Here is a 10,039-nt window from a genome sequence, read left to right as displayed (position 1 = left end):
TCGATTGAACCTTGCACTCTTTTGAATTTTGCCCCTCCTCTCGGCAAATCATGGCTTCGCCACAGTTCACACCTAATTGCACAACATGCAAAAGTTTACAACATATTCTGTAGTATTAGTTTCTCGTAATTAAGCTGAAGGTCAAATTGCAACTTATTTTCTCAGTTGTTTCGATGCTTTTGACCCCTGTAACATTTTCTACGAATCGCAAGTGCGGGCACAATCATGTTGTGATTAAAACGGATGTGCTCCTGCACCAAAATTTAAACTGTCACCTCAAAATTAAAATTATGTAAACATATTTACAAAAACATTATGTGAACTAACCTTAAGCCTACATGGCAAGATCAACAGAGGTAGGCTTCAAGTTATCTGTTGACTAACGATTGAGTCATACTTCACTCAATCCAATGTTGAAAGAAGTCTCAAATTTTATATCCTCTTTTTTTTTTTTTATTGACACGAAATTGTGAATAGAAGGAAGGTTGTATGCATCAATATTATTGTAAGCGGAACTTTTTATGTAGCAATATTCCAAGTTTAAAATTTTTATGTCAAAGTACAACATAGGCTGTCAAATTCAAATTTTATGTTTAAAATTTGACATCTCTTTTGGAGATGGTCTTAGAGCACATATACCGCTTTGCGGATGTCTAATTCAATTCATAACACAAAATCTGAATCGTAAAGTGAGCAAAAAAAAAAAAAAAAAAACAAACCATAAACATTTATATTTATCAACCTTAAGCCTGCCTAAATCCGAAGGAGAAGGAGGAAATGATGTAAAAAGTACATGAAGAAAATATTGAAACTATTCAACATCGACAATCTAAAAGTTCTCTAACATTGCATGATCGATCAAGATTGGGAACTTGTGGAGTCATCAACAGGATGATGATATCTGTTGAAAAACCACATAGAATCTGCTTTGACTGCAGCTCCATCATCATTCCGGTGCCAGCTATAGTAGGCATGAGTTCGGTTCTTGATGTCAAAAATGGCATGACCAAAACTGGCCTCTCTGTAAGCTGAGTAATCTGGCTGTGGGTCTCTCATACTGCACGACAATAATAAAAAAAACATGGAGTTCATAGAGCAAACCAAATAGGAAGCCGTTGAATATATCTTAAAAAGACTACAAATGCATGCATACTTACTTGGTTGCTAAGCCTTCAATGTTTCCTCCATCGCCAATTGTAATGTAGACAGGTGCAGATTGATCTTTCACCGGGGAGCATTTACCATTTTCGAGGTTATTTGCAATATTTGATACACGCTCCTGCATTACATAGCACATACACATCACTTGTAAAAAGGAAGATAAATACGAGTGGTCTCACTTGTAAAAAGGAAGATAAATACGAGTGGTTTAAATTTTATTTATGTAGATAGCACCGCCAGACTCTGTGTATCGAGAACTTACAGATCGTTCGTAGGCATGGACATGGCCAGCAAATACCACATCGACCTTGTGCTGAACAAACCAGGACTCGAATTGGACTCTCATGGTTTCCCCTTCCATATAGTGATAGTTGTAGCTATTGTACCATGGGGAATGCACTAAAACAATCAGCCATGGTGTCTCATCCCGGTTAACTTTTGGTAGCTCCTGCTCCAGCCATTTATACTGAGGAGTGTATTTACCTTAAGGAAAAAAAAAGTAAATTATAATTTGTGTTAAACTAAATTGTTGAAGCACTCAATTTGATAAAGAGAAATTATTCAGAAGATTTCACTACGAAGTTATAATTGACTAAAAAATATAACAAGGATATCATTGCAAATTCAAGCAACCAGTACTAATGTAAAAAATAATTTAGAATTCCATACCGTATGATGAGTATGAAGACAAGACTATGATGTGTGCTGAAGCTATCTTGACTGAGTACCAGAAAGGAGCAGTACTCCCCGATGCTTTAAACGGAGTGGTATACCGGTGCTTGTAAGGCTTGAAGGGTTTTGTTTCACCCTGCAACAAAAATTGCAATCTTCTGTCAGAAAAATTGAGCACTCCCTAACCCCAAACCCTAACCCTTGCAATTTCTCGTACAAGTACGAGATGTTCAATTAAATCCATTCATCATAACAAAAATATGTGCATTATGAAAAGGCGAATTATATGAGATGCTTACAATTTCTGGTGCATAATCAATCTCATGATTTCCTGCAGTATGAATCCAAGGTTGATAAGCCGCACTTCTCTCAATGAACCTTCCAAACGTATCCCACTTAACTTGGTCATGATTTGGATGGTTATCAGCATAAGATAGGTCACCAAGACACAAAACTGTTTGGCCTTTCAATGGGTTTGATTCGTAATGAGCAAGTGTCTTGTTTGAATCAAAGGTTTGACCTAAATCCCCTGCAAATAATTAAACCCAATTTTAATTAATTAGTGAGTTTCAGAATTAAACAACAATTTCCACATTTGGCAGATGGTGATTCTAGTCAGTCCCACAATTTACATCACAAAGCAAAAACGTAAACCATCTGTTGTGGTAAAAAACATTACTTACCAAGAAGACCAAATATGTAAGGGGCATCTGGCCCAACTGCAGGAGGAGTTACAAACCAAAATGTCCTCTCAGCTTGGCCAATTCCAATCTTGTAGTAATATTTGGTATTGTGCTGCAAAAAGAAAATATAATGAGATGAAAATATAACTTTATAAAATTAATATTTACACTGCTTGTAACAATAATATTTCAGAAAAAAAAAAAGACGAGAAAATTGATCCAAATTTGAATGCAAAAGAACTTAACTGCAAGGTTGAAAAATAAAATAAAAGAAAATACATGACAGGTTAGTGAAAATTTTACCTCTAATTTTCTGATGGTGCAGTGGTGAATGTAACCAGAAGTATAATCATGGTATTTATATTGTTTGGCTTTGCCCTCTGCCTTCTTTGTCTTATGCTTATCGCTCCAAAAAAGCACTACGCTAGAACCTGGTTCATCCGGAGTGATCCATGACACAATCATTGCCGTCCCCTCTTGATCTCCTTGTGTTATGTGAACCTTAAATATTCAAAACCACACAAAAATCATACAATTGGACAAAATTAAAAATATGGAGAGTGAACCTATTTAATCAATTTCATCAAATTTATGAAACAAGGACATAAATATTCAAAAACAAAATTATAATGTTCGTGTGGTGGATTGTCCTTGTGGTTAGGGCCTTCCTCTTTAACCCATTGCTTCTGGGGTTCAAACCTTCCTCTTTTTAGTGTAGATTAGTGTAGAATATCGCTTGTACTCAAGAAAAAAATTAAGGTTCGTAAAAGGGTTCAAGAGAGAGAGAGGGAAGGAAATTTTACCTGTTGAGGTGCATTGTCGCCCGGAGGAATTTGGAAGGCATCACTTTCATAAGGCATATCGACAGTACTCTCAGTTTTCCTCACAAAAGTGCTTGTAATACCTCCATTACACACCATTGCCAAGCTCAATAGCAGACCAAATACTACAAGAACCGCCATCTTCCACATCGTTATATTATTCAGAGCACCTCAAAACTCTAAACCAAACTCACAAACATATATAAAACAAACTCAGAAACATATGAGAACGGCAGACTCCTCCTCTTCTATATATAGACATGAAAAACTAATTAATTAACAAAAATAAAGAATATTCAAAGTTTTATTCTGATTGATCACGTGTTTAATGTTGAAAGGTTTTTAGCTGTGTGTATCTTTTTCAACAGGTGTTCTTATCCTTCTAGGGAAATAAAGTTCTTATCAAGTTGATCGCATTCAGGAGAGTCCAGTGTGAAGAAACACAATCGATCTTAATATCTTATTCTTAGAGTAATCAAAATATAACGTGGGCTCCTCTTCAAAGGTGTGCTACGTTTTAGAACGTAATGCAAACAATTCTTGTCATATTTATTTGGGACAAAAAACAACGGATCGATTAAATATTACCATGGGTTTTTTTCCTCAGGAAATTTTTAGCATTAATTAACGCCTGAAAATAATATTTTTCAAGAAAAAAGAGTAGTGATGTGCTCAAATTTTGTATTGTATTTTCTTTTAATATTACATTAAAGCTTTCCCATAACTGTAGGATTACATCAAGGCTCATCCTTAAGTCCTTACCTTTTTGCGTTGGTAATGGATGAGTTAACAGGACATATTCAAGATGATATTCCTTAGTGTATGCTTTTCGCAGACGATATAGTGTTGATAGATGAAACTCATGAATGGGTAAATGCAAAGCTTAACCTGATAAGTGTTGGAATCTAAAGGTCTTCGCCTAAGCCGATCAAAGACAGAATATATGGAGTGCAAGTTCAGTGCAAATGGAGGCCAAAACGAGTTAGGGGTGAGGATCGGAGATCAAGAAATATCAAAGAGCGATCGTTTTCGTTACCTAGGATCTATCTTGCAAAAGAATGGAGAATTAGATGGAGATCTCAACCATAGAATATAAGCTGGATGGATGAAGTTGAAGAGTGCATCCGGCGTGTTGTGTGACCGCCGTATGCCACTGAAGCTCAAGGGAAAATTTTATAGGACGGCAATAAGGCCGGCGATGCTGTATGGCACAGAATGTTGGGCGGTGAAGCATCAACACGTACACAAAATGGGTGTAGCGGAGATGAGGATGCTTCGTTGGATGTGTGGGCACACGAGAAAGGATAAGATTAGGAATGAGGATATCCGGGGTAAAGTAGGAGTAGCCGAAATTGAAGGAAAGATGAGAGAAAATCAGTTACGGTGGTTTGGACGTGTGCAAAGAAGACCTACTGACGCTCCGATTAGAAGATGCGACTACGGGACAGAGGTTCAGGGCCGAAGGGGTAGAGGAAGACCTAGGAAAACTTTGGAAAAGACTTTAAGAAAAGACTTAGAGTACTTGGATCTAACGGAGGACATGACACAAGACCGAGCACAATGGCGTTCTAAGATTCATATAGCCGACCCCACTCAGTGACTTGGATTTTCCAAGTCTCCAACCGAGAAGTTTTCCTCACTCGGGAAATTAAGGGAACACTACCTCAACCTACATGCTCCACTCACAAAGCTTCAACATACAAGCTTCAACAAAAGAAAATTCAAAGAACTTAGCGAAGAAGACTTTGGTGTATTTAACACAATACGTTGAAATGAAGCAAAGCTTATTTATTGATATCCCCGATAAGTTACAAATATGTACATATACATGAGTCAAAATAAACAAACAAGAGGGAGCCTTCACAAAGGTTGCTTAGGAGAAATCTCAGCAGTCGGTAGAGCCCCAGAAAGAGAAGGCACCGGAGGGGGATCATTCGGAGCCTCAGTACTGGACAGAACCCTAGAAGGAGGAGGCATCAGAGGTTGATCATTTGAAGCTTCATTACGCGGTACAGCCTCAGAAGACGAAGACAATAAATGTCTTTGGAACAAACCCACAAACCTCTGATGATCAAGTAAAACCTGACCATCAGATTCATTCATCTGGTCAAGCTTCCTCTTCATGTTTGTAGCATAGTCATGTGCGAGCCGGTGCAACTGTTTATTCTCATGCTTGAGCCCTCTAATCTTCTGTTTGAGACTTATCACTTCAGCCGCCAATGATTCAACTCGGCGGGTTCGAGCAAATAGGCGTTGGGCCATATTAGACACAGAACCTGCACACTGAACACTGAGAGCCAGAGAATCCTTAACAGCCAACTCATCAGACCGTTTGGAAAGTAGTCTGTTATCTTTGGGAGTGAGAAGGTTCCTGGCCACCACCGCAGCGGTCATATCATTCTTCATCACGGAATCCCCAACGGTAAGAGGACCAGTATGGGAGATGAATGATGGGCGCCATATGTTGTCTGGAGAAGGCGTGGCTGCCTCTTCAACAAGGTTCAAGTCAAAACGACAGTCGGAGGGGCCAAACATTTTCAAAGGTGTTGAAGAGAGAAGAGGTCGGACAAATCAAGATCTTAGAAGTGCAAGAATAGAGCTTCTACTGGTGGAGATTCAAGTGTGCTTTGGAACTTAATGCCAGCCTTTATAAAAATCTGCACTCGACGGAGCTTCAGAAATCGAAGAGGCACCTGCTCAGAAACCGAAGAGGCGTTTGCTTTCTCAAAAGCTGGGCTGCTCAGAGACCACGAGGGCCGATCTCAGAAATCGAAGAGGCACCTACTTTTTCAGCCTTGTCAGCACCTGTGACACGCACACTCAGCTTTGCGAAAATTATAGGCATTATGTCGAAGATTTCTGGTGAAGTAGAAAGCACATGAATCTTACTGTTCAATCATCCACTCCCCACACTCAACATTAGCTCATGGGTACTACAGATAACTTTGTCAAAGAAGGGTAAAAGAATAGCAAAGAAATAGCACTAACAAAGTTTAGACACATAAATTTTGAAGGTCTAGCTACCATATTATTACCCACAATGGTAAAGGAACAGTACCACTGCTGGATAATTGGAAAGTCCCTGTGTGTCAACCTCTGTGCTCCGTGGCAAGGTAGACTAGCAAACATGCCCAACCTTTACTCACATTCGAGAAAACACTCCCAACAAGATTGCTTGCTCCAAAATCGAAGAAGCACCGTCCTCCGAATCTCGAGAGCCAGACTCCTAACATGATTACTTTCTCAAAAATCAAAGAGACACCGCTCTCCGAATCTCGAGAGCCAGACTCCCAGCAGGATTGCTTTCTCAAAAATCGAAGAGGCATCGTTCTCCGAATCTCGAGAGCCAGATCCCTGACAGGATTGCTTGTTCGAAAACCGAAGAGGCACCACTTTCTCAACTTCGAGAGCCAGATCTCCTTGGATAAAGCTTGTCTGTAATCTTCACATGTAACATCAGCTTTCTAGATACCACAAACCACTTTTTCAAAGTGCTCTGACAGAGTTAAAACATGTGAAGCTGGCAGCTCCCAATACCATGATATGACCAAGCAGGGTAAAGGAATAACATTACTACTTGTTGTTAGGGAGACTCCTATATATGTCGACCTCTATCCCCAACGGACAGGCAGACCTGCAAAAATGCTCAACCCTTCCTCATATCTAAGAGGGCACTCCCAACGAAGCCTTTCGAAATATTCAGCTTTCTTTCCCCCCGATAATACCTCTGCAAACAAGCTATACCAGAGCAAGAATATCTCATATCATTAGGGTTAAAAGCAAGAATATCCCATATCATGCTTTTTCCCTGTCTTTTCCTTTGGCCTTGTTCTTACCTGCAAGACAAGGAGAAAGAGAGCAATCAGTCAGCACTTGGAATCAAGCTTCCAGTCAGGAACTGACTGCTTGGAACCCCTTACCTGATTACTTACCTGACATTGCTCTCGAGTACTCATCTTCAACATCTTATGCTTCCAGGGAAGATACCGCATTTGTCTGAGGAACAGATAGGGCACGTGAGAAGGATACAAGGAAACATGTGGAGACAAGCGTAACAGCACACGTGCCGATACATCCACTACTCTGTCAAAAGTAAAAGTATCCCATATCAGCAGGGTCGAACGTACTCTAGATTTGATGGACTTGTTTTGACCCTCAAATTCTTCAGTCGGCCTTATACTCTGGAGGAAACCAGAAAACCCTCCAGCCCAGTTCAAGCATAAGCCTGTGGAAAGTTACTTCTTCAAAAGCAAAAGTATCCCATATCATCTCTTCTCATTTTTCTTCTCTTTATCCTTCATGCTGCCTGCAAGATAGGGAGAATGAGAACAATCAGCAGGAACTCGAAATCAAACTTCTGATCTGAGACCGATTGCTTGGAGCTCTGATTGCTTACCTTGTCTGTCACCTCTTTCAGCAGATCCCCTAGCTCGACGACTTGGGGGACTCCTACTACATGGTTTGTATCGCGCTTGACCAAGCCTGAAACTACAAGTAAGCTTCAAGTGAAATTGATACATTACCTTGTGCATCTCCACCAGTTAAAGATACCACCCCTGGATGGAGGAAGAGTACTTCCAGAGAAGATGCCACATCTACCTATGAGACAGATAAGGCAAGTGAAGACGATACCACACTTCGGTACTTAGAAGTTTCGTGATTACGAGATCATTCTCCCACAATATTTCCTAATGTCATTTGTACTAAATCATTCACTTGTACTCACTAAAGGAGAGCTTGAACCTATGTACTTGTGTAAACCCTTCACAATTAATGAGAACTCTATTCCGTGGACGTAGCCAATCTGAGTGAACCACGTACATCTTGTGTTTGCTTTCCTGTCTCTATCCATTTATATACTTATCCACACTAATGACCGGAGCAATCTAGCGAAGATCACAAAAAGCGACCGTTTTCGCTACCTAGGATCAATCTTACAAAAGAACGGAGAATTAAATGGAGATCTCAACCATAGAATACAAGCTGGATGGATGAAGTGGAAGAGTGCATCCGGCGTGTTGTGTGACCGTCCTAGGCCACTGAAGCTCAAGGGAAAATTTTATAGGACGGCAATAAGTCCAGTGATGCTGTATGGCACAAAATGTTGGGCGGTGAAACATCAACACGTACACAAAATGGGTGTAGCGGAGATGAGGATGCTTCGTGGGATGTGTGGGCACACGAGAAAGGATAAGATTGGGAATGAGGATATCCGAGGTAAAGTAGGAGTAGCCGAAATTGAAGGAAAGATGAGAGAAAATCGGTTACGGTGGTTTGGACATGTGCAAAGAAGGTCTACTGACGCTCCGGTTCGAAGATATGACTACGGGACAGAGGTTCAAAGCTGAAGGGGTAGAGGAAAACCTAGGAAAACTTTGGAAGAGACCCTAAGAAAAAACTTAGAGTACTTGGATCTAACGGAGGATATGATACAAAACCGAGCGCAATGGCATTCTAGGATTCATATAGCCGACCCCACTTAGTGGGAAAAGGCTTTGTTGTTGTTGTTGTTGTATTACATTAAGGGGAGCAAATGTCTAATCCCGAGACACAACATGTTGAAGAGAAAGATACTAATTACCATGACAATCCACCACTAGCATAATTCGGTATTCTTAAATTGTCTAATAAAAGGGATATAAAAACATAAATTAGGTTTAGGACAATTGAGCTAATGGTTGAAGTGATTGGGTTAAAAACCATAAGGGTAAACTTGATATAAGTTCAATTTTGTGAGTCACTATGGATTCAATCCACTTTGTTGAGTCAGATCCATTCACTGAATATCTACATAATTTTTTTTATCCTTTTATTAGATTGTGATAAATTTATTATCCCTTATTATAGGTTTATCTTTTACTTGATTTTAGAATTAAATATTGTTTCTCATTTGTATCAACTTTTTCTTCCAACTCCATCACATGTTAACTAATATATGTTGTATTATATATTTATATCATCATACATACTAGTATGGATTGTTAAATGTACGGAACATAAAAAATTTGAACTTTTCATAGAGGTAGATTAGTTTTTATTTATTTTTGAAGATAACTCTATCACATATTAAAAGTTATTTAACAACCTATGGTATAGATATCATATATAATGATATATAAATTTTCTTTTAACTATTTTTCATGAAAGTTGTTAGATTTTCGAATTAAAAATTTCAGTAAAAATGCATAAATAAAAATAATTAATTAAAGTTGAAAAATAAAGAAATTGGACTAAATCCAACAACCGCTCACTACTCATAACAAATTCTTCCTAATGACTATTATGTTTATAAATTGGTATTAAGCTTTGGTTTATTGAAAACACAAATTAGAAATTTAGGTTCCGACATTTTACTGCATGCAAGTGGATGTACATTAGGATTCATATCCTTATTTGGAGTGGTTAAATTTTTATTTTTATTTTTTAAGTATTCATCCATATGTATAATAATATGTTGGTGTACCACTCCCTATTTCAGGCTTATTAAAATATCTTTCGAATCTATGGAGTCCGACTCCTTGTTTATTGCAAGGAGTGAAATGTGACTCGAGAGGATGACGTAAGATTAAATCTGGAGATTGGACCACAGCCATGCCGATGATTTCGTCTCCAAAGGGTTGCATGAGTTTGAACGAGGAACTTTAAAGTTTGATAGAATTTAAAGAAATTTTAATTTAATTGAGTCAAGATTAAACAACTAAG

General features: G+C 38.7%; 1 protein-coding gene and 2 long non-coding RNA genes across 3 annotated transcripts in view; 1 reads left to right on the top strand and 2 right to left on the bottom strand.

Moving 5' to 3' along the window:
• Nucleotides 1-708: 708 nt before the first annotated feature.
• On the bottom strand, nt 709-3,536 carry LOC126623704 (purple acid phosphatase 2-like). The gene is made up of 8 exons (XM_050292662.1): nt 3,320-3,536; nt 2,820-3,017; nt 2,517-2,628; nt 2,133-2,362; nt 1,831-1,969; nt 1,424-1,644; nt 1,158-1,279; nt 709-1,057 (listed from the first exon to the last, which is right to left on the bottom strand). Exons 1-8 carry the CDS (start codon nt 3,485-3,487, stop codon nt 859-861), a joined length of 1,389 nt encoding a protein of 462 aa, XP_050148619.1. The 5' UTR covers nt 3,488-3,536; the 3' UTR covers nt 709-858.
• A 698-nt stretch (nt 3,537-4,234) lies between these two features.
• On the top strand, nt 4,235-8,614 carry LOC126624742 (uncharacterized). Its single transcript, XR_007624206.1, has 2 exons — nt 4,235-4,668; nt 8,555-8,614. It is a non-coding gene; the product is annotated as an uncharacterized LOC126624742 (long non-coding RNA).
• Nucleotides 6,036-10,039, bottom strand: part of LOC126624741 (uncharacterized) — a 48,983-nt gene continuing 44,979 nt past the window's right edge. Inside the window, exon 3 of the long non-coding RNA XR_007624205.1 lies at nt 6,036-6,118. This is a non-coding gene — a long non-coding RNA (uncharacterized LOC126624741). The remainder of the gene's footprint in view (nt 6,119-10,039) is intronic.

This window comes from Malus sylvestris, chromosome 5 (assembly GCF_916048215.2).
Source record: "Malus sylvestris chromosome 5, drMalSylv7.2, whole genome shotgun sequence".
In the NCBI taxonomy this organism is placed as follows: Eukaryota; Viridiplantae; Streptophyta; class Magnoliopsida; order Rosales; family Rosaceae; genus Malus; species Malus sylvestris.
This window is presented reverse-complemented; position numbering and strand designations above follow the sequence as displayed.

Bases quoted from the DNA above. Each gene is read 5' to 3' on its own strand.
- LOC126623704 (XM_050292662.1), bottom strand. From the start codon at position 3,487: ATGTGGAAGATGGCGGTTCTTGTAGTATTTGGTCTGCTATTGAGCTTG. The intron at 2,629-2,819 runs GTAAAATTTTCA...TTCTTTTTGCAG, and splicing joins GCACCATCAGAAAATTAGAG to CACAATACCAAATATTACTA. The intron at 1,280-1,423 runs GTAAGTTCTCGA...TATGTAATGCAG, and splicing joins TCCATGCCTACGAACGATCT to GAGCGTGTATCAAATATTGC.